This window comes from Hemiscyllium ocellatum, chromosome 24 (assembly GCF_020745735.1).
Source record: "Hemiscyllium ocellatum isolate sHemOce1 chromosome 24, sHemOce1.pat.X.cur, whole genome shotgun sequence".
Classification (NCBI taxonomy): domain Eukaryota; kingdom Metazoa; phylum Chordata; class Chondrichthyes; order Orectolobiformes; family Hemiscylliidae; genus Hemiscyllium; species Hemiscyllium ocellatum.
In genome coordinates this window covers 26,020,316-26,045,408 of record NC_083424.1, presented here as the reverse complement: position 1 = coordinate 26,045,408, position 25,093 = coordinate 26,020,316, and the positions used below count along the sequence as shown (strand labels likewise).

General features: G+C 40.1%; 1 protein-coding gene across 1 annotated transcript in view; it reads left to right on the top strand.

Annotated features, from left to right (window-relative positions):
- Positions 1 to 16,528: 16,528 nt before the first annotated feature.
- The window catches only part of LOC132827320 (cytosolic arginine sensor for mTORC1 subunit 2-like), a 55,858-nt gene continuing 47,293 nt past the window's right edge, over positions 16,529 to 25,093 (top strand). Inside the window, exon 1 of the mRNA XM_060843965.1 lies at positions 16,529 to 17,063. Coding sequence (XP_060699948.1) covers positions 16,951 to 17,063 — 113 coding nt within the window. The 5' untranslated portion in view covers positions 16,529 to 16,950. The remainder of the gene's footprint in view (positions 17,064 to 25,093) is intronic.

The window sequence follows — 25,093 nt, the reverse complement described above, 5'->3', positions numbered from 1 at the left end:
TGTAGGGTTATGCTGCATATATATTAGAGTATGTATTGGGAAAGGGACATATGGCCATTCCACCCAGTGCACTGGACAATTGATATAGCAACCATACAAGAAACTGAAATTAAGAAAAACAAATTAATAAGAAAAATGCTGCAGAAATAGAAAGCTTTTATCTGCAGGTCCTGGTTTCACACAAGCGCAGACAAGTTGAATAAGATAAGTAACTCATCCCAGCTCACCACCAGCTCTTTGAACAATTAAATGGCCTCTGAATTGTCAAGCTGCTTGTCAATATGTGAAACTGGATGAGTATAAATGTCCTCCAATGAAATATTGGGAAGAACGTGGCCATTATCTTCAGTTCTCACCAGGCACTCTCTTTCCTCGCCAGTAACTCCACCCTCTCCTCAGTCACTGCCTGAGACTGAATCTAATTGTTTGCAAACATGGTGGCATATTTAATTCTAAAATGAAGTACCAATCAGCACATCGGCTGCTGAAACATTAAGCCATGCCTTTATTATCTTTAGATTTGACTACTCCTACTCACCTTAATCTGCCACCCTCTGTAAACTTGAGATTAGCTGATACTCAGCCTCCTCATCTACTAAGTCTCAACATAGCTGAAATTTTATGGTGCTGTCATGTGTTTCACACATTTGCTGAAAAGTTGACGTGACACCCAAGATGACTTCCTGCTGTTCATTTCTCCAATCAGGCAGTCTGAATGATCGTGGTGAGCTTTTCTCCAAATTCAAGTCTCCAGAGGTGAAATCCTGCTAAAACAGAACTACCAGCAAGTCAGAGGTTGACAGCTCTTACATTTAGCAGTGCCATGTAAAAACTGTGGAGCCTGTCAGGAGCGGAAGTAAGGGCAGGAATGTGACTTCCAGCAATTATCACCCCTGCTAAATGTCAGTCCCTCAAATAACTCCTTCCTGCCCTTAACTGCACTGGTTTACCAGTGAGGTAGGCTGGCTCTTTGTCATCTTGCTTGGAACGGAGATAATTGCACCTTTGGTGGGAATGGCTTCTTAATTGATCATTATTACTATTTCATGGCTTCATTTGATGGTGGGACAGTATTGATCTTGAGCCTTCCAGCCCAGTACATAATACAGGCAGAGGTAGGAAGTGACCATAGTCCGGGGTGCTGTTTTCCTACTTAATTAAGTGACCTTCCTGCATCCAGAACCATCACCTGTGGGAGCAGAAGATTCTGTTCCAACTCCCGTTCACCTGTCACCTGGTGCTGGCTGACTTACATTGTGAATGGTTTAAGCAAAATTTTAACTTTTAAATACTCACCTTTCTTTCTAGATCCCACTGTGGTGTCAACCTTCCTAAGTTTGTACTCTCCTCCAGCTCCATAACTTTATCAGAAATCTGCAATCCTCTACTTCTAACCTCTTCAGGATCCCTGATTTTAATTAACTCCATTATTGACCACTGTGCCTTCAGCAGCCATAGTCCTAAACTCTGGAATAGCCTCACAATGAAATCCATCTTCCTCTCTTCCTTTAAGACCATGAGATCATTAAAAATATGCTCCTTTAAGATGCTTCTTAAAGCTTACTTCTTTGACCAAATGTTTGCTCATCTGCCTTAATTTTGCCTTTCGTGGCTCGGTGTCGAATTTTCCTTTGTAAGCCACTTATAATGCTTTTGGACATGTTGCTACATTAAAGGCATGTTAGTTTGTTCATTCATGGGATGCAGAGAGACCTAGGGTTCAGGTACATAGCTCTTTGAAGTTTGTGTCTCAGAGACACTGGGTTTTACTGCTCAGACCTTTGATTAAAGGAGTTGGGATGTCATGTTGATGTTGTACAGGACATTGGTGAGTACTGGAGTACTGTGTTCAGTTCTGGTTGCCCTGTTATGGGAAGGATATTATTAAACCAGACAGGGTTCAGAAAAGGTTTTCCAGGTTGTTTCCAGAAATGGATGGTTTGAGATATAAAACGTGGTTGGAAAGACATAGACTTTTCTCACTAGAAAGTAGGAGGCTGAGAAGTCACTTTATTGAGGTTTATACAACCATGAGGGCCATAGATAAGGTGAATGACAAGGGTCTTTTCCCAAGGGTAGGAGATTTCAAAACTTGAGGGTATATTTTTAAGGTCAGAGGAGGAAGATTTAAAAAGGATGTAAGGGGCAATTTTTTACAGAGAGTGGTTTGTGGGTGGAGTGACTTGCCTGAGGAAGTGCTTGATGCAGGTAGAATTACAATGTTTAAAAGATTTTTGGATAAGTTCATGAATAAGAAAGGTTTGGACTGATATGGGCCAAGTGCAGATGGGTGGGACTAGTTTAGTTTGGGAACATGGTGGCCGTGGACTGAAGGGTCTATTTCTATGCTGCATGACCCTATGACTTTATGACTTTATGTGGCTGCCTCTAATTGCCCTTGAGTTGCTTTCTTGAGCCACTACAGAGATTGTGGTAAAGGTAGACCTACAATGCTGTGTAGAAAGTGAGTTCAAAGATATTTAAGATATATTCAAGTTGTTTTGTTTCATTAAATAGTTCCAGCTAAAAGAACTGAGCCTTCTCAACTAATTTTTTTTATAGTTTACAGATATCCAAGAAGATTATTTTAAAAATCAAATGTTCAGCCACAGCAGTGTAATGATTGACACTACCTTTGTTCAAACTGTATTTTCTCCTAAGCCAATATTTGAAGTGCTTATATGACTTTCCTCTGAAAAGACTCTGTCAGCGGGGTCCTAATGACAACTTATCACTAAGCCTTACTATCGATGTCACTCCAAAGATGGCAGTGAAGTGCCTTAAAGACAACAAAGCAAATCTCTATGATCTTTATCCATCGCTTTTGGGAAACATCCAGAGTTTGCAGATTGGCTTTCCAGGACAACTTGGCTTAGATTGAGAATTCAAAGTATCAAGAAGTCACAAGAATTGTTCCCTTTTAGAGTCATAGAGTCATAGAGATGTACAGCACGGAAACAGACACTTCGGTCCAACCCGTCCATGCCGACCAGATATCCCAACCCAATCTAGTCCCACCTGCCAGCACCCGGTCCATATCCCTCCAAACCCTTCCTATTCATATACCCATCCAAATGCCTCTTAAATGTTGCAATTGTACCAGCCTCCACCACATCCTCTGGCAGCTCGTTCCATACACGTACCACTCTCTGCGTGAAAACGTTGCCCCTGAGGTCTTTTTTTATATCTTTCCCCTCTCACCCAAAACCTATGCTCTCTAGTTCTGGACTCCCCGCCCCAGGGAAAATACTTTGCCTCTTTTTCCTATCCATGCCCCTCATAATTTTGTAAACCTCTATACGGTCACCCCTCAGCTTCCGACGCTCCTGAGAAAATAGCCCCAACCTGTTCAGCCTCTCCCTGAGGCTCAGATCCTCCAACCCTGGCAACATCCTTGTAAATCTTTTCTGAACCCTTTCATGTTTCACAACATCTTTCCGATAGGAAGGAGACCAGAATTGCATGCAATATTCCTACAGTGGCCTAATCAATGTCTTGTACAGCCACAACATGACCTCCCAACTCCTGTGCTCAATACTCTACTGCTATGCAGCCTAACAGACAACACTACAATTTACTGAACCATCATGTGCCACTTTTCAGTTTATCTGTCCATCCAATCATAAATAGGAAATGAGCATCCTGCCCAGTTGCTCTGTGCAATCTCAGGCAAGCCGCCCAAGGCTTCAATGTGAGCAAATGCGAGGTCTTGCACTTTGGAAAAAAGAATACAAGCATGGACTACTTTCTAAACGGTGAGAAAATTCGTAAAGCCAAAGTACAAAGGGATCTGGGAGTGCTTGTCGAGGATTCTCTAAAGGTAAACATGCAGGTTGAGTCCGTGATTAAGAAAGTGAATGCAATGTTGTCATTTATCTCAAGAGGGTTGGAATATAAAAGCACCGTTATGCTACTGAGACTTTATAAAGCTCTGGTTAGGCCCCATTTGGAGTACTGTGTTCAGCTTTGGTCTCCACACCTCAGGAAGGACATACTGGCACTGGAGCGTGTCCAGCGGAGATTCACACGGATGATCCCTGGAATGGCAGGTCTAACATATGAGGAACGGCTGAGGATCCTGGGATTGTATTCATTGGAGTTTAGAAGATTGAGGGGAGATCTAATAGAAACTTACAAGATAATACATGGCTTGGAAAGGGTGGACACTAGGAAGTTGTTTCCGTTAGGTGAGGAGACTAGGACCCGTGGACACAGCCTGAGAATTCAAGGGGGTAAATTCAGAACAGAAATGCTGAGACATTTCTTCAGCTAGAGAGTGGTGGGCCTGTGGAATTCATTGCCGCAGAGTGCAGTGGAGGCCGGGACGCTACATGTCTTCAAGGCAGAGATTGCTAAATTCTTGATGCCACAAGGAAGTAAGGGCTACAGGGAGAATGCGGGTAAGTGGAGTTGAAATGCCCATCAGCCATGATTGAATGGCGGCATGGACTCGATGGGCCGAATGGCCTTACTTCCACCTCTATGTCTTATGGTCTTATAGTCTTATAGGCCTATTTAAGTGAGAGCGCATACATTAAAGTGAGTTTTCTGTGCTCTCTGAAGTGAAGCTTAGAGACCTTCCTGGATCGAGATCTTGGTGGAGGAAGTCAGGACAAGCAGAGCCTGAATACCATTGCACTGGCCTCAATACTAATTACTGAGAAGGTCTACATCAAAAGCATCACTCCCAGAACCTGGCTTCAATGTTGAATGAGGTTTAGTGGCCTCAGAGCAGCACAGGCTAACTACAGCTATTTATCTCTCCATCTCTGTTGGCAATGCCAGTGCAGTCAATAATCCCTTGATTTGAACTCTAAAAGGACTGTGTGTAGGATTTGAGATGGTTGATAAAATATTGTGACTTTGACAGCATAAGGACTGGAAGATCTCATTTCCTGCACTGTGTCTGCAGGGCACAGGCCTTGTGGTTGGATGTGGTGGCTGCCTCATTGGGAAAGGGTTAGGCAAAAGAGGGTTTCTGTGACGTCGAAATGAATGATTCCCATCCCAGCACAGAAGTACCTCTCTAGTTGTGTTGCATAGTCAGGGGTTGGAGGGAAGACAAGGGTTAAGGTGACTTTATCCCTGTTTCTGAACCCATAAGATAAGTTTTCAAATAAATAGCAACAATTTTCTTTTGAAGCATCTTCTGGACTTGACTGGATGTCTTCAGTACTCAATATGCATCCTCTGGTGGATGATTCTTGTATAGGTTACAAGAGGAATCAGTGGAATCTCGTAGTGATCTTAAGGGGTTAGTAAGGTTACGATCATCTTTTAGATGACCTACTCAGTAAAATTGTGTTTGTTGCCACTACAGCTGCAGGCTGCACACTCACCACCCATGCATTTGCAGTGCCTGTGATCTTATTGCCAGTGACGGTGCAGTACTCATGTAATGGCTGTCACAACATCATTTTGTATTGGTTGTACCAACAAATTTTTATGTGTAGATGCAAGAGGTACATGGGCATTTTCCAGTTATACTGATTCATCCTTTAAATTGGAGTATATTTGATCCAGCCTGGCATCCTTGAAATTAATTACAAACCTGTCCACCCAGAGGAACTCTGAGAAAGAGCACTATAAATGCCACAAAACTAAAATATTAATAGATGTAGAACAATAGGTCTGCATCAAACAAGTTCAAAACATTCACAGTAAGTTCCTATGGAATTGGTAACTATGTGTTACTTATGGACACACTGCTGGTACCAAAAGATTGGGAAGTAGCAAATTATTCCAAAACATTTTTAACTATAGAAACAATTAAGGAGCACAATTATCAGCATAAAAATCTTGTTGGCTTGCTTTTATAATGGCAATATCACTAATGTTTACTCGGTATGACATTAGAAATATTGAAATCAGTAAAGATTTATGAAAATGGGCCTTTCATTGACCTGAGCAAGTAGAGACATGTGATCTAATTCATAGCATCTTGATTCATAAAAAAACATACAACCACCCTCCTCACAACAGACTTGGGATGAATGTGAAATTTTATGAGATCAACAGCAGTGTTGTAAACAGGAGAATGGAAAGTTGTCAGTAATCATAACTTTTTTGTTTAAATTGATTTAGTCTTAGCCAGGAGCTGTAATATTTGTTGATACTTGATGATGTTGATAAATACTTTGACAATTTTAAAAGGCTCTTAAATGGTTAGCTACCTTTTATGTGGATTTTAAGTTGAAATGTGTTTGTTGTACTTAATTAACTACTTAAAATTTGACTGGGTTTCTTGAATAGCAATTTTACCAATTATCATTTGCTTGAGTCAGATTTGTTTTGGATTGTAAAATCTTAAATTTTAATCTCCAAAGTCTGTTCATGATAGGTACTAGCTGTAGAGGTGGCATGACTATGGGGGCAGAAGTTGGCATGGAGATGACACTTGGGTATAAAGGGCCATTCGAGTGTGTGGGAGCATGCACAGCGATTAGAGCTGAGGGACAAACAATGTCAAAAAATATCTAAGAGTGAAGTGAGCCTTCTAACCACCAGCGCTGGCATTTGTCCATCCTTATGACCACCTAGGATCTGGTTTTGGGATTAGCAGGCCTGATATGGGCTTGGCCTTGCTTGCCTCAGGCAAAAATTAGGTCTAATCTGGCCTTTTAAACAGAGGTGTGTATGCCAAGTCATGAAATTTCTGGACTTGAAGTACTCATCTTACCATTGAAAATCAAGCCCTAAGACTGGATGATGTGGCTCAAGATGGGTTGATGAGCATCACCAATGGAAACAAAGCTAGCAACCAGCATTGAGGCACAGGAGCATTTGGAAGGGTGAGAAAATATGCAAGTTTTAGAAAGAAGGTATCATCACATTCACTGGTGGAAACAGGTATTCTGTGTCTCATGAGGAGAAAGTGAGGACTGCAGATGCTGGAGATCAGAGGTGAAAATGTGTTGCTGGAAAAGTGCAGCAGGTCAGGCAGCATCCTGACGTCAAATCTCCTGTTCCTTGGAGGCTGCCTGACCTGCTGAGCTTTTCCAGCAACACATTTTCAGTTCTGTGTCTCATGACTCTGTTACAGTCAGGATAAACAGTTTATTGCGAGAGAAAGGTGATCAGAAAAAAATCCAAATATGCAAAAGTACTTAGAAAAGATTAAGTAACTTAAAGGTAGCACTTAATAAAACACTACAGGGAATAAAGCAACCCAGAAAAATTAGAAGTAAATATTATGTTTAAACAAACCTTGCTGTTGGTAAACATCTCTTTTGTAAAACAACAAAAACCTAACTATGAAGTCTCTTCAATTCACATTGTATTATAATTATAAAGTAAATCCAGTCCACAAACAATTATAGCCTTGATGTAGCTTGGCTGCATCAGAGAGTGAAAATGAAGGGAGTCTCTCAGCTTTTCATCTTTTGGGTCCATGGATTTTCACTGAGTACACAGAGTAATGCTTAAAAACAATGCGAAATTTGTAATGTAAATGTGCCCTTAGCCTATCATGTTCAGTTTCTGTGTGTTTTCCTCCCTCTAACTCTCTATTGACTTTCTCATGTTTTTTCCCTCCCTGTCAGTAAGTAAATAATTCCCAGAAAAAACAATTTCTTGTCAAAAAAATTCTAAAAAACATAGAATTATTATGTCTTAATTCATGTTAAGGTTTTTTGGGAGAAATAAAAATCTTTTTCTTTTTATGTAGAAATAATAGGTTTTTCTGCCCCAAATTTGGTGTTTCTACTTTTTAGGGAGTATCCACTCCAGAGATTTTCTGTGTAAATATTAAGTTACCATAACCAGTTCCTCTATTGTGTTCATGTTTCGACTGCAAAATATATAAATCGTCAGCATGTGCACATTGAGAACTCCTGGCAGACTTTGACCTTTCAAATCAATTCATTCCATATTTTCAGATTAACTAAGGCCTCCAATGAAAACCATGTTTATGTAAGTAAAAAAATTTGTTGTAAGAGCAAATGTAATCATTGTTTTTGGCTTTAGTATATAGCAATCTTTAAGTCCAATGGTAATAAGGATTGAAGATGAGAACAGAAATGGTATTGAAAGTATTTGGAGAAAATTAGTCAGCCTGCCCATGCTGTTTGTTTATTGTTGCTGATTAATGGTATTTGTTTGTCTATTGGTAATGTTTTAATTATTTTTTCTCATGTATTTGATCATTGGATGTGGACGTTATTGACTTAAGCAGCATTTATTACCCAAATTGTTGTGCCACTGTTTTGACTCACTGCTACTCTCTTGCTATCTTTTGAATGGCAATGATCAATGCACGTTCACTTGTGATTTGTGAGCTTGAGGAATATGAAATAGGAACCAATCACATTCAAATCTTACACTGAAATCCACATGATTTGCAATAGTGTTGAAGTGAGCTGTCAGAACATGGGTCTGAAAGTTGACAGAGGGAATCTAGGCTGTCATACCAATTTTCTTCTAATTCTAATAAGTTGCTTGTGGTATTGCACAGTGCCAATTGATGAGTACAATTCTTTTTTATATACTAGATGGGAATGAATTTAGGAACAAAACAGCACCTCGCTTCACAAAACTAAAGGTAAATGTAAAGTCATAGTCATAGAGGACCATAGGACTACTCCCTCATTAGAGAGAGAGGGAGAAAAATGACCTGGGGGTCCCCACTACTTACTTGGGCTAAGTCATTGAATGTATTTAAGAAAGAGATAGATTTATAGATTCTTGGTTAATAAGGAGATTAAAGTTTATGGGAAGAAGGCAGGAAAACTAGGGTTGAGAAGCTTATCGGCCATGATCGATTGGTGCCGCAGACTCGATGGGCTGAATGGCCTCCTTTGATTCCTGTATTTTATGGACTACTGGCTAGAAACCAAAACTGCAAAACAAATGCTATTATGGCCTCAAAACAGGTGTGGGAATGGGAAGGGGTGTTGGAGGGATGAGAAAAAATGGGAAAACATTCTTGGAAGGTAATGCCAATGTATTCTCTCCTCTTCCTTTTCCCAGAGGTGACCTCTGTGCTGTGGTGACTTACCCAGCAGCAGAAGCTGCAAAGCAAATGAATTTGTTATTGAAGCAACTAGCAGGCATATTCCAAGGGTTGGTGGAGTTTTGCTCACAGCACACAGGGCTCTTGCAGTGTTGCTAACTCGCATGACTATTTCCTGGAGAAATACGGCCTGATATAATGTTGATGGCAAAGAAGTCGCTGCTTTTCTGTGTGTCACTTTACTTCTCCATTCCATCCAATTCTCTCTCATCCATTTAATCCCACAATAAATAAATACAATGATGGTCCAGATTTTCACACCTCCAGATTGTTGGAGACTGAAGGTACCCCGGAGATACCTGTCAGGATTCCTTGAGGTCCTCACACACTGACGACATGGCAATTGTCCAGGAAGTTTAAACTTCCAGAGTGCAATTTCCCCAATTTCTTGGAATCCTGAATGAATGAGTTAGAGCTGGAGACTTGGAGGTATTTGATTTTCTTACTTGAATAGTTACCCAGATTAAAATCTAGTCTAATTCCTGGAAACTATATAGTTGATTGGTCACCACTGACTCACTACTGACTAGTTTCCCAAAACTCTGACTCCCTCCCTGATTCTCACCTAACCCCACCTGACCTCATCACCCTGCCCCCTCTCCCACCCCCCCCCCCACCACCTCACTGTACTTCCCACTCTATGCACTTACACCACTCACACTCATTGAATAGCACATTGAAAAACTATTTAAATGGTTCAGGGCTTTTCAATGTATTTGTGAATGAAGAAATATCTGAGTATGGCAGCTAATGCTGTGGAAAGAAAGTGTGACTTGGCTTCCCCTGATAATTCTGTTCCACTAAGAAAGACTTCAGTATCAGGTACATTTTGCATTTCTGAAGAGGCTAGATTTGGAAATCCTATGTGGAGGGCAGTGGTAATGTGAAAAGTAGGAGTGAGAGCAGCAATCTGTTGGTGATTGATGCTGTTAGAAAATTGGGGTCAATGAAGGCTGTCTGACACTGTTGCAATTTCACATGTTGAGTTAGCCTGCCCCATTCTCAAGATCACCCATTTGCTAACTGGGTGGTGATCCTGGAGATACCTGCTTCATTGAATGCCTCCTGAAAGATTGCACAGTCTTAAAGCTGCAGCAATTGGGATGGTGACATATCCAGAAGAAACCTCAGCTGCTTGCTGGCTGACATTAATTCTGACCATCAATGTCTTGACTTTGAAATTCACTTCCTCATGTTCAAATCCTTCCACAGTGTCACCTTTCTCTATCTCTGTGACCTATGCAACCTCACAGATTTTATGTTGCTCCAACTCTAGCTCCTTCTGTATCCCCATCATAATCTAATCACTGGTAACCGTGCCTTTAATCATCTAGTCCTTAAACTCCAGAATACTCTTCCTAAATCTTTGGTATCTGTACACCTCTTTCTTTAAGATCCTATCCATGAAGTTATATGTTTGACTAAGCTTTCACTCATCTATACAAATTCCTTTTTTTGGCTCAGTATCTAAACATGCTTTGGTGAAGCAACTTGGATAATTTTTCTACCTTAAATGTACTATTGATCTTGTACACATTCACCTGTAACTGATATCAGGTTTTATTACTTTGCATTGAATGTCTATTGTAATTATGATTAACGAATTGAAAAAGTAAACAGCAAATTGTGTAAGGTCCAGTTACCAAGTGTATTTAATTCCCTCTGAGTGGAGTGAAGTTTCAGTTTACACCATTCAATATTGCCTGCAATATCAAACATTATCAAAGGAGAAAAAGCCACAAGTCTGAGTACGAAATTCAATACCAAAGGAAATAAAAAGCTACACAAAGTGCAGCGATGTGACTTACTACAGCACCTGTTCTTCCAAAGCCTACTGTGTTAGACTTGTTGAAACGGTCTGTAAAGTTGTACAAACATTTTTCCCCTGTAGACTGGTGATACTACAAATAAACAAAGGTTATAAACTGCAGCATAGTAGCAAAGTGGTTATGTTTCTGGACATCTCAATGGATGGAGCAATGACTTGGAGACATGACTTCAAATCCCATCATTGCATTGGAAAATTTGAATACAATTATAAATAAATCTGGAATTATAAGCATCAGTAATGTTGGCAATGAAACCACTTGGCCATTGTAAAAACATATCTTGTCCACTATGGCTTTGATGGAAGGAAATCTGCCATCCTTTGCTGCTTTGGCCTGTTTGTAACAACAAATAACCTATGGCAGGGCATAATTCTTAGTGACCAGTCACATAAGCTGCTGAAGAGGGCAGCTCACCCTCTCCAAAACAAAGTGGATGGGCTTGCAATAAATGCTGGCCTTGCTAGAAGTTCCAGATCCTGGGAATTTATTATCAAAAGCATGAAAATTCTAATACCAACAGTAAAAAAGAAACTAAAGAAAGTTGAGGAGATACTTTAGTTTCAAAATGTATGTGGGCAATCTTCATTTATCAATGACCCTACTGCTGCTGCCCAAAAAGCAAAGTATTTGGCTGAAATACTTGGAAAGCCTGAGTTTATTTGGTTTTAATGTTTGAGGTTACTGCACTGCCATGCATAGGGTTAAAAACTGTCGTTATCCCCAATGTAAAATATACTGGGAAGCCCTGATGAAGGAGGTCTTAATTTGGTTACTAAAGAGTTTTATTAAATGACATAATCAGTGTGAAGCTTGAAAATTAAATAATTTGAGCTGGAATGATGCTTCACTTTCAAGTGCTAGTGCTTCCAAATAAACTTGTTGGACTATAATCTAGTATTATGTGATTTTTAAATTTGTCCACCCCAGTCCAACACCAGCACTTCCAAATCATCACTAACACTACTTCATTCTTCACGGAAAATGTTCCGTTTGCTTGTCAGTGCACTCTGGGAAATGTAGTTAGATTGGAACAAAACTATGATTCCCATAATGCATCACTCAGAGAGAGACATAAACAACATTTGATAAACCAGCTGAAATCTCCATCATGAAGGCTTAATTAAATATTGAACTTAAAAACAAAGGTTTGAGACACAAGAGACAGATAGAAATTTCTACCATTAAATAACCAAGTTTGTTGATTTCATCTAAAATGATGTAACTTATTTTAAAGCTAAAATTATTCTAATGATGTAACTGATATCAGTGAACCTGGAAAATTGAAGCTGATAATATTGTGAGGAATTGATTGGAGCCATTTATCAATTGATTTTAAGAAATCTGATGTTTTTGATTAGAAATTTGAAAAACATTGAATTCATTGGTTGTTTGGTTTTCTGCTAGCTGCTTATTTCTCTTTGGTATCATAAGCTATTTTTGTAATTCACTGACAGCTAAATCATTTTTTGATTAATAATAAGTGGCCATTTGTACTAATCATTGTTTTATTTCTTATAACTATAACACTTTGGAGCTGTGATTTTTACGGTGGTTCTTTTAAGACTAAATTCCAGGTGTGACACCTTTTCAAAGGTGTGACATAATATAAACACTGTAAATTTCTTTAAAATTAATCCAATCAGAGCTAGGCATTGCCCACTGTTCTGAAAGGCAGTTTGGTGCATTTCAGACACAAGCTGAGTGTTTGAGATCTGTTTTCCACAGAGTTAGAAAGAGACAGAGATGTTCATCTTCAAAAGACTCAAATTTGAAAAGTCAGAACTGCTGTATTAAAACTACAAAGGCATGTCTGCTAACATTCAGTCAGTGAATTTGTGTTAAACTCTGCTGCCTAGCTTCCTGCTTTTTAGGCCATAATTTTGGTGCAAAAATGTCAGTTTGCTCAATTTTTCTTGAGTTTTTCAAGAGAGTAAGGGAGTTCCATATAAATAATTGGCACAATCAGTGCAGGTCATCCTGAAACAGGAAAGCAGGATATTAGCTGTTGCATGTGAATCTCCTCTTGAATGTAAGTGATTTAATGCTCCTTTCTTGCAGCAGTTCTTGATGTCATTTCTTCTGGTAGTCCTTTGAAGCATGGTAGATACTTGCCATAAATTAGAATTCATTGCACTGCAGCTATCACACAGTTCTTGTTGACCAGAAAATCACATGCTTTAAGACATATTGGAAGACATCTTACCAGAAAACCAAGCAAACATTGAACTTCATTTTTCTTCAGATTTCTATTCACAAAAATCAGGTTCCTTAAAACCAACTGATCAAATCGTTCCAACCATTTTGTCACAATATTATTAGCTTCAATTCTGCAGATTGAGATGTAAACTGTTTGGTCTTATCATTGCCTCCACTTGGCCAAGTTCTACAGTGTTTCTTGAAACTGATGCATCTAGTCCAAAGGTAGTGATGCTACCACAAAACCTCCCCTGGTGAAATACAGTTATGTAAGTCCTATGCAATGTAGCTGACATCATCAGTTGGGGCCTCTGCAGGGGTTACAGCCTCTATCACAGGACCCCAGTGGTGCCAGTATTGTCATTGGATGTTTCATCTCATGACCTCTGACTATACTGTGCCCATGCAGCAATTTCCAGTTACCCTACACATTAATTGTTCCACTGCCTTATGATGCTAGGCTAACAAGTGATCTTTGTTTTCTAATTAGATTAATCTTGACTGTCAATCAAACAGTCATTTCCCCATTCTGCAATATTTAAATAACTAGTAATTCTCCGTTCAAATAAATTGTGTAAAACACTGTTTGAAATAGTTCTATGATTTTTCTGATTTGCAGCAGTGGCCTACGTACACATGAGCAGGTACGTTTGAGGCGTGAATTGGCCACTTAGCCCATTGAGCCTGCTCTCCAATTCGTGGCTGACCTGATTACTTCACATTCCCACCTATCTCCAATAATATTACACCTCTTTGTGTATCAGGAAACTGTTTACCTCTGCCTTAAAAATATTCAAAGACTCTGCCTTTTGAGGAACACAGTCCCAAAGATTTATGACCGTCTGTGAGAAAAGAAATTCTCATCATCTTTGTCTTAAATGGGCGATCCTTTATTTTTAAACTGTGGTCCCTAGTTCTAGATGCTTCCTCAAATGAAAACACCCTTCCCACATAGATCCTGTCAAGGCCCCTCAACTGCTCATATATTTCAATCAAGAAGCCTCTTATTTTTCTAAACTCTAAGGATCTAACCTCAGAAGGTGAGTTACCCACTGAAGAATCAGAAGCCATTTACTTGCTGTCGTAGCCGTAGTATTTATATAGAGTCATAGAGATGTACAGCATGGAAACAGACCCTTCGGTCCAACCCATCCATGCTGACAGATTTCCCATCCCAATCTAGTCCCACCTGCCAGCACCCGGCCCATATCCCTCCATCCAAATGCCTCTTAAATGTGGCACTTGTACCAGCCTCCACAACTGTCATTGAGCTTCTGAACAATGGTAACCCCAGGATGGATGATAGGATAATGCTATTGAATGTTAAGGGTAGATAGTTATTGCCTGGCACTTGTGTGACACAAATGGTATTTGCCACTTATCAGTCCAAACCTGGATGTAATCCAGGACTTGTTGCATGTTGACATGGATTGCATCAGTATTCAAGGAGTTGAGAATGGTGCCGAACACTGTGCAATCATCAGCAAACATCCCCAGTTCTGACCTTATGACTGAAGGAAGATTGTCGATAAAAAAGGCTAAAGACGTTTGGACCCACTATAGTGAAGAAGCCTTGCAGTGATTTCCTGAGACTCAGATAATTGACATCCAATAACCACAACCATCCATTATTCATTCATGGGATGTGGGCACCACTGGTTGGGCCAGCATTTGTTGTCCTTCCCTAGTAAATCCATGCTCAATCCAATAGTCATACAGCAGAAAAACAGGCCCTTCGACCCAACAAATCTGCTGCTGTTGATGGCGCATAGTGCCTCATGGTTGCCCAGTCTAGAGTTGTTAGAGCTATTTGAAGTCTGTCCTATTTAACACAGCAGAGGCTGGAAGAGCACAACACACAAGGCAGCATCAGGAAGTGGAGAATTCCATGTTTCGGGTATAACTTCTTCAGGAAAATGAAACGTCGATTTCTCCACCTCCTGATGCTGCCTGGCTCGCTGTGTTCTTCCAGCCTCTTGCTTGTCTAATTTGGGTACCAGCATCTGCAGTATTTTTTGTCTCTATTTAATGGAGGGTGCCCTCAATGTGAAGAGGAGACTTTGCCTCCACAGGGGCTGTGAAGTAGCCCATACAGTTCTATCCAAGCTGTCAAGGACACACCTGCAACAGTTAGATTGGGATGATGTCAAGTAAGATTTCCCTTTAATTGATTCCCTCACCCCTTGCTACACACCAAGTGAAGCATCTAAGTCCTTTAGGACTTGGCCAGCTCATTCAGTGATCTTTTTGAGCCATTCTTAGTGATGGCCATTGAAGTCCCCCACCAAGAAGTACATTCTGTGCCTTTGTTGCCTCAGAGCCTTCCTCCAAATGGTGATTAACATGGGGGCATGTTAATTCTTCAATGGAGGAGGGAGGGGAAGAGAGTGAGTGGCAATAAGATGTGGAGCTAGAAAAAGCACAGTAGATCAAACAGCATCAGAAGAGCAAGAGAATCAATGTTTTGGGCAGGACCCTTGATCAGGACTGGTGAAGGGTCCTGCCTGAAACCCTGAAACCCCTGCTTTTCTGATGCTGCCTGACCTGCTGTGCTTTTTCTAGCTCCAGTTTATCTACTCTGACTTTCCAACATCTGTAGTCCTACATGGCAGGGGACGCTATCTGGTCATCAACAGGAGATTTAAATATTTTACCTAATGCCTTCAGACTGCATGAGATCTGGAATCAGTGTTAAGGACTCCCAGATTTGGAGGTGATGGTGTTGGACTGGGGTGTAGGTTATAGTCCAACAGGTTTATTTGGAAGCCACTAGCTTTTGAGGCAGCACCTTGAAAGCTAATGCCTCCAAATAAACCTGTTGGACTATAACCTGGTGTTGTGTGATTTTTAACAAAGACTCCCAGGGCAACTTCATCCATCTTTTGAGAGAGTGGTGAGTTTGTTCTGCTGATGTGGCATGACATGCCCAGGGTTGGTGATGGTTGTGTCTTGTACACTGTACAGTATTTGGACTGGCAACCCTTAGTGGTGCCTGCCATCTGAAAAATATGCCCAGAAATCCTGCAATTCTATCTCACTGCCCGAGACAACGGTTGGCAGGCAAGAAACTTTCCTATGGACTGGAGGCACGTTTTGAATGCAATTTTTGACGTTGGCAAAACTGCGTCCTCAGGGAAAACAAAGTTGTCAACACCATTAGAGTGCTGAGAAATATTAAAGGAGGAAAAGCCCATGCATGTTCGCTTGTAGGGCCCATGTCATCCTCACAACTTAACTCTGTCCGCTTTCAGGTAGAAAAGACGGCGGGTTAATTTCCCAATGAGCTGAACGCCTTTCCTATCTGACAAGAGTCGAAGATATTCGGTTCTCTACGTCGCGTCGTGTGATTTTCAAAAGTTGTGCGCCCTGATTTTTCTCACTGCAAAACAAAGAGGAATGTTAGCGGGAGGGGCCTGTGAATGTTCAAACAGAAGTCTCTGTGGCAGTGAAGTGTTGCCTGTTTAAATGGTAGGAGGGAGGCAGGGCCCGGAACAACGGGGCCCGAATGTAAGAGCGCTGGTAGTGAGCGCAGTGTTTCCTTCTCCGCTCACGACTTACAGCCTTCAGAGTGTACTGTACATTGACAAAGGCAGTTCGCTGAGCACCGTTGGATATTGTACTCGACTTGACAGTGTGTCTGTGTATGAGGGAAGGGAGGGGGGGAGAGAGAGAGAGAGAGAGAGAGAGAGAGAGAAAGAAACACACACACACACAGGCAGGGAAAAAGAACCAAAAATAATAATGTGAGAGAGGGGGGAAAACGTGTGTGTGTGTGAGTGAGAGAGATAAAGAAACACAAATTGCATTTACGAGTGAGGGAAGGTGGGAGATTCTGAGGGAAAAGAGAGAGAATAGGGAGGGAGCTAGGGAAAGTGTGTGTGTGTGTCTCCGGGGGTGGGGTATTATAAGTAAAAGATGGACCTTCACATTTTGGAGCACCGGCTCCGGGTGACCAGCCTGAGCAAAGCCGGCCTGGAGCGGTACACCCACGGACTCATCAAACTCGTCTTCTTGCGGGACAAGACCAGGTAACGGCGCTCGGACACTGACCAACCCCTCCGGGGCATGTGTTTAAAACCAAACCAGCCCAACGGTCCGTTCTTCTGTAGGTTTGTTGTTGTTCTTAAGAATTCAGAAACTCTTTATTTCAATGTCTAACACTCCAGTTTAAATGGAGAGTAGGAAACCAGCTGCGAACTGACCCTTTTTCTATTCTGTTTACTTTTGAGATCATTAGTTTTCAGGAACTCAAGCCGTGGCTTTATGTATTGTGGCAGGCTGTTTCTACATTTCAAACACAAGGGCACAACTACTTCAACGTATTTGTCAGTTTAAAGAAATTGAAAATGGGTGCTGTTAATCATTAGCTTATGTGTCCTGATTTAAACATCTTAAAGTAGACCTATCTGTCTTGTACAGTATTAAATGGTCTCATGGGCGTGTCAAGTAATGCTCATAAACTGCCGTGAGTTCTACAATCTCCCTTTTTGTTAAAATGTCGAAACCTGAGTTTTGTTATTTTTACTTGGCTTCATGAGCTGAATCATCTTATTTGTTTTAATTCAAGCACAAGGCAAATTCTGGCAGTCAGTACAGCACATTTCCAGAAGGCCCTGGATTTTTGTGTGGCCTGTCCAGTTGTTGGATGATCTTAGTTAGGTATTGGAATGGGATTTTGCAGTTCACCCCTGTGAACGGGGGAAGGGAAGGGGTCGTTGGGGTTTTGTTTTTTTACAGTTGGTCAGAAACTCTTAAATATCAAGATGTTCAGCAGGGATATCATTGAGATTGTCAAACATAATACAGCCAGTGTAGATTTTACTGTCTCATGTGGGGTAGAGACAGTTTATATTTAATGTATGCAGCCAAAAAAAGACCAAAGTTGTTATCTAGGATGCTTGATTAGTCAGCTTCTTTCCAATGATGGAGAACCCCAGATTTTAACGTAGTTTCCTCTTTTAGTTTTATATGGAATTTACAGCACCGAAACTGTCCATTCCAATCAATTGGTTGGTATTGAGGTTTATGCTGTACAAGAGCCGCTTCCCACACTCCTTCATCTAACTGTATTCACACATCCTTCCCTTGCTTTCTCTCTCATTCTAATCAATAGCTGACAGAGGCTTCGTTTAAGATTGTTATTGTTTTTATGGTATTGCAGTAAGATGCACATGCCAGGACATTTGGAATAGTTCTGTTCCTCATTTTCTTTTCGCAGGTAGTTGTGAGATCTTTTAAAACCACCTGGAGAAATGGGAGAACAGGGCACTCACGATAATGTTACATTTGTAAGGTGGATTAAGAATGCATAGGTTGAAAATGCTGAAAAGCAACGCTACAACAATTTCAACATTTAAGGTTTCCCGACTACACTTTTCAATGGTGGTGAACCCCATGCTTTTAACACTACCTGCTGTACAGTATCCTTGTGGGTGAACTGATTTTTGTTTTAAACAGCATTTCAATATGTTCTCTACCCAAAGGCAGGTCTGACCCACAGCGTAATGATCTCCATCAAGGATCGTGGGTGGCACGATGGCTCAGTGGTTAGCACTGATGCCTCACAGTACCAGAGTTTGATTCCTGGCTTGGGGGACTGTCTGTGTGGAGCTTGCACATTCTCCCCGTGTGTGTGTGTGTGTGTGTGGATTTGCTCCAGTTTCCTCCCACAATCCAAAAATGTACAGGTCAGATGAATTGGCCGTGCTAAATTGCTCACAGTCATTGGTCAGGGGTAAACATAGGGTAGGGTATTAGGTGTGGATGGGTTACTCTTCAGAGGGTCAGTGTAGACTTATTGGGCCAAATGGCCTGTTTCCATACTGTAGAGAATCTAATCTAATCTAAGGATAGGGAAAGGAGACAGATCCCAAATCCACTTCCACCGTAACAGTATTGGAGTTTCATGCTGTTGTCACCAATCAGATCAACGCCATCTGTCCACACAACAAGCCCTCCAGGAGTATAGATAGCTGCAACTTCATGTGTAAACATGTTGTGGCCTTTTCCTGTGTAGCCAGAGCACAGAAAAAGGCCATTTTGGCCGATGCAAACACCTAACCATTCTAACCCTATTTTCCAGCATTTGGGCTGTAGCTTTGTGTGCCATGGGATCGCAAGTGCACGTCTAAATATTACTAAAATGTTATGAGAGTTTCTGCATCTCTGATCCTTACAGACAGTGAGTTACAGATTCTCACCACCTCAGTCTGTCCAATCTCTCTTCATAATTGAACATCTGTAGCCCAGGCAGCATCCTGGTAAATCTCCTCTGCACCCTCTCCAGTATAATCATATCTGTCCAATAATGTGGATTCCAGAACTGCACACAATACTCTAGCTGTGGTTGAACCAACATGTTTATATGGTTCCAGCATAACCTCACTGTTCTTAAACTTGATGCTTTTCCATCTGTCCTGAAAACCTCATGGACTGGTGTACATGCAGGGTCCCTCTGTTCATCTGTGGGAGCCAGGATTGTCATGTTTTCCCTTATCTTGTCAATAATTGCTCCACACTCACCACCTGTCCTTGGGTGATGATCAATCCTGAACTACTTGTGCTGTACTATGGCAGCACCTTTCTTAGCCAATATATCCGGAATTGGGAATGAAGCCAGAGCTTGTGTCTCAGCAGCAGAATTGCCACCCACTGCTCACAAGACTTCTCCTTCAGTAAACTAATTCTACCCAGTGAGACCTCTTTTGGTCATTTTATAATTCTTCTCTCTTCCTTTTAACAGTAGGACCATCTGCTTGATCTGTTTTGTCCCACCCATACCTCCATCAGGCAGGAACGAGGGACATGCAAGACTTTCACTGTTTCATTGGCTGTGGTGGGAAATAGATTTAAATTCTGCTCAGTCAGCCCACAACCTTGGAGGAATACTTAGTGTGAATTGTGCCATCGTGATGCTCCTATGTGATCAGTGAACTACACATTTTTCTGCCAGCAGTGCTGGAAACTTGATGCATTGTACCTATAATTGGAAGGGAGCCACTCTGTTGATTTATTAGTTGGCTTGTGAGCAAGTTGACTTTGTTTGTGGAATTGGATCAATATCTCTTCTGTTCATAGACACCTGTTTGAAAGCTCCGAAACAAGACTTGCTAGTATCGAAATTTGATCTCTTAGGATTGACTTTGGGATGGAAGGCTCCAACAGGTTGCTGAAGCAGCAGGAAAGTAAAATAATTGTTGCATGTCATGAGCTTTATAATGTAAATTTTGAAATTCAATCATTATAAAGAGAAATAATAAACAGTATGCAGAGTTTTCTAGACTAAGTGCTAAGTATGCTTTTTTTTCCATTTCTGGCTGTTCCACAAAAGACTGGAGCAAAATGATGTTACCTAACAATAATACTGCCTAGCATTTCTGTGCAGACTGTTTGTTTGTTTCTGAGAGACTTTGAGTCTGTGTAATCCTCCTCTGGAGGAACAATACAGTTAAACAAATTATTATGAAATGTTTAATTTTAACATTTTACTGAATGGAGTCTTTTGCTATATGCTGACCTTGAGTATGTACTTGGTGGTAAAATTTGTTTTTGAAAATTCTGCATTGAATTTAATTAATTTATTCATACACTCTCAATTTGTTACTCTATTGACTCCATTATAATTGGCAAGACTAATGAATAACACAAGTTTTTGCAAGAACTTGTACATTAAATCGGGCAATTGTTCTCAAGTTTTAGTGCAGGTTTCAAGGTTTACATGAGTGCAATTAAATATGCCTTGAAAGGGAAATTTGCAAATTTGACACTTCTAATGCCATACAGAATACTGTATTATCAAAGTTGCCATCTTTTGGATATGTATGTTAAACTGAAATGCCCATCTGTCCTTTCTTAAGCCTGTAATTGATTCCATCGCTCAATCATCCATCTGGTTGCTGTTTGTGTAGCCTTGCTGTGTGCAAATTGACTGACTGTTGTTTATCCTCAATAGTACCTACAATTCCAAAACGTAATTTACTGTCTGTATGTCACTGTGAAATATTTTCTAATCAACCTGTCCAGAGAAGTTGTTATACACCAGGTGGACTTGAACCTAGGCCTCATGAAATGTCCTACATAAATGAAAGTTTTTGTTTTTCCAGAGTCCTTTCTCTTTTAATGTCTCTCTTAAATTCTGCAGTCTATAATCCTAAAAAGTAGAAATGTTGCCTTCCTGATAAAATTAACATAATTTAAGGAAATAAATAGTCATTCGCCATTCTATTCAAAACCTTGTGTACTGCTTCATTTCTGAGAGGCATTCAGTGTAAATTAGGGATATTTAGCATAGAGGATATCTTAAAGGTCTGTAGACCAAATGCATGTAACTGCTTTTTCTACATGTTTTATTTGACCCATGGTATTTAATAGTCAACTTAGGCTTGGTGGTATTAAATAGTAAATGATGCCATATAATACATTATTTGCATTGTAGCTCCTGTGAGATTTGAGGCAGTTGAATATATTTTGTTCCTAAGAATGCACAATGTAGATCAATAGAGAAAGAGTGAAGAGAACTCTTGGAGGTGCTGTATCATTTGAATAGGGAGGGAACTTAATATTTTAAAGTCCTTTTAAATTAGGAATGACACACAAACAGGAAATTAACATAATCATGGCTGCCATCCTGGGCTCAACACCACTTTCCTGCCTCCTCCCCAAACCCTTTTTCCTGCTCTTCAGAAAAATATCTATTTCTTTCTTTTTAAGTTGTTAATTTGAGTCTGCCTCCACTGCACGTTGGGGCAGTGAATTCCATAGATTCAGTAAGAATTATTACAGAACTATTTGATGAAGTCCAGTTTTTGTTTTGATTCTAGCTGTTAAAGTTTTTAGCCACTAGTCTACTGGAACAAAAAAAAAATTGTTGGAAATGCTCTGCAGGTCTTGCAACATCTGGAAAGAGAACTAATGTACATGTTTGAGAGCTGTGATCTTTTCACCAGAACTCAGACCTGAGACTTTTCCTCCCTCTCCATAGCTCCTGCCACATATGCTAAGTGTTTCCAGTATTTCCTGTTTTTATAGTAGATTTAGTGGTATTTTAGTTTTGCAACAGGCCAGTCTGCACAGTTTGTTCGTAGTTCTAGGTATTATGTCTTGCTTATTAGCAATTAAGGTGTTGTTTATTTAAAATCTTCTTCTGGTCATTTTATATTTTGTAGGTCTGATCACCCAAGAACAGTGTAGGGAATGGTATGGCAGATTATTGATTGTGTGCCAGTTTACATGGTAATCATAGAAGCATTTAATAGTTTCGGCCGTACCCATTTTGTCCAAATGCATCTATTAGAAACTTTGCCAAATTCTTCCAATACCATTTTAAAGTTGTGATGAAGGTACTTTGGGCAAATGATTCACAAGTCTGCGTTACCTGCTACTTCCTTGGTCTGTACTGGAACATGATTGATTGCTTCAATGTTCATCTAATCGTGGAGAGAAATGTGAAGGGTGATTGTGGTCAGTTTATTACCATTTCCAATATTTAATTCATTTCATGTTTTGTTTCTTTTGAAGCACTTTGGAACATTTTATTATGTCAAAGCTTTTATTTATAATATGCCTATTTTTGAGGCAAATATGCTTACATTAATGCTGTAGCTTGGGTATATACATGACCTAACTCCATAATTCTCCTCCCTTGAACTGGCTTCTCGTGTAATTTGAAGTAATGGATGTGATAGGATAAGTATTACATCAGCATGGCACCCAGTACCTTGGGGAGGCCTGTTTGTGGCTGGCATAAATATATTCCAGAGTTGCATAAGAAATCTGCCAAGTCACACCTCCCTGCAAACTAGCAGAAATACTCATTTACTTATGATTCTCAAGTGTTTTTGTTAATGAGTTCCTGTATGTTCGCTATTATTTCCGAACATTGCATATAGAGAGAGCAGTTTTACATTTTTAAGCTTACTCAACTGGATTCCATTGTGATCGTACAGGGACTGCCTGGGATAAAATCTTGAGTTGGTTAAAGATCTTCTATAAAAGCTGTATCTATCATGAATAGAACATTTTGCTATGTTATCTTTCCTTTAACAATTTCTGGTTAGATGTGATGCAGCTGCTCTTGGTAGTTATCAGGTAACATATCAGGCAGAAGTAGCAGGTACTGCTCCAAGCTTCTCCGGCTGTGAAGTGTTCGTATTTACCACTGTCCTCAAAGCTGCCCACAAAGATGTAATGATTTCTGTGGTATGGGTTTCCTCTTTCCTAATGCATGTTTGAATTTAGTGCCAAGACTAGGGGATCTCTGGATCCAGCATCAGGTTGGCCAGGGATCAAATTGAAATATTTTCAAAGGTAAGAAACCAGGGAGTAAAATACATCTTTGCTTTTAAATAAATCTGAGTGAAATTGGCACCTGAATGTGGGTTTGAGAAAGATGCATATTGAATTACCATAATTATTACAACTTTATATTTTACTACATATTTTTTATTCTATTAGGCAAATTTTGACTTCCAATAATATTTTTTTTATGGCATGCAACATTTGTTCTGTAGTGATCATGAACTCACCATCCCATTAAAATCCCAGTGACCCATCATCCAATAAAGCAAATATTTTCAGGGTTTTTTTTTGTTTACAGTAAGCCTTATATTGTAAGGAGATGCGTTCTTACCCATTTGGGGATTTCTAATTGATTACAGACTACAATTTTCCACAGTGCATCCTTTCACAAAACCTTAGTGATTTGACAGCATCTCCGGACTTTCATAATAAAAGGACATCCACCTGAAACATTTAACATTCGTTCTGCACAGGTGCTACTGAGCTGCTGCATTTTTCCAGCACTTCCAGTTTTTATCCTGATTTCCAATAGCTGCAATATTTTACAATTTAATTTTAAAAAAAACTCATGGCAAGATCTGTAACTTCTTCAGTAATAAATTTGCTATATTGGGGTTCCACCTTCAATGTCAATCTGCCATGATTGTTTAAAGAAAAAAGGGGAGGCTATCAAATTGGAAGAGAAGTCCTACAAAATGGCCAAGATCAGTAGGAAACTCGAAGATTGGGACTGATTTAAAGGTAAATAGAAAGCCACAAAAAACAGCTATAAAGAAAAGTAAAGATACATTATGAGAAATAACTAGCTCAAAATATAAAGACAGATAGCAAAAGTTTCTATAAAAATAGTGGCTAAAGTAAACATTTATACTTTAGAGGATGAGAAGGGGTATTTAGTAATGGATATGAGGAAATGTCAGAGGCATTGAATAGGTATTTTGTCGGTCTTCACAGAGGAGGACATGAATAACACTCCAGCAGTTGACAAAGAGACAAAGGTAGGTGAGGACCTGGAAACTTTTGTTATCATGAAAGAGGTAGTGTTGGGCAAGCTAAGAGTAGATAAGTCTCTTGACCCTAATGGAATGCATCTGAGTGCTGAAAGAGTTGGCAGGAGAAATAGCAAATATGTTTATGGTAATTTTCCAAAATTTACTGTACTCTGGGACAGTTCTGGGAAAGTAGCAAATGTGATGCCACTGTTTGAAAAGTGAGGTAGACCAAAAGATGGGGAATTATAGACCAGGTAGCTTAACATCTATAGTGGGGAAAATGCTTGGAGTCTAATTTCAAAGAAATAGCAATGCATCTAGGTAGAATTTGTCCCTGTTGGGTAGACACAGCATGGGTTTGTGAAGGGCAGGTCATGCTTAACTAATTTTTTTTTTTGGAATTCTGTGAAGACATTATGAACACTGGACAATGGGAGCCCAGTAAATGTGGGGTATCTAGATTTCCAAAAAGCGTTTGACAAGGTGTGGCACAAAAGGCTGCTGCATAAGATAGACATGTAAGGTGTTACGGCCAATGTATTGGCATGGATAGAGGATTAGTTCACCAATAGGAAGCGGACAGTGGAAATAAATTAGCTAGTCTGGTTGGCAATCAGTGACCACTGGTGTGTCTCAGGGATCAGTGTTGGGACCATAGTTATTCACAATCTACATAGATGATTTGGAGTTGGGGAACCACATAGTGTGTCAAAGTTTGCAGATGACACTAAGATGAGTGGTAGAGCAAAGCGTGCAGAGGACTGTGAAAC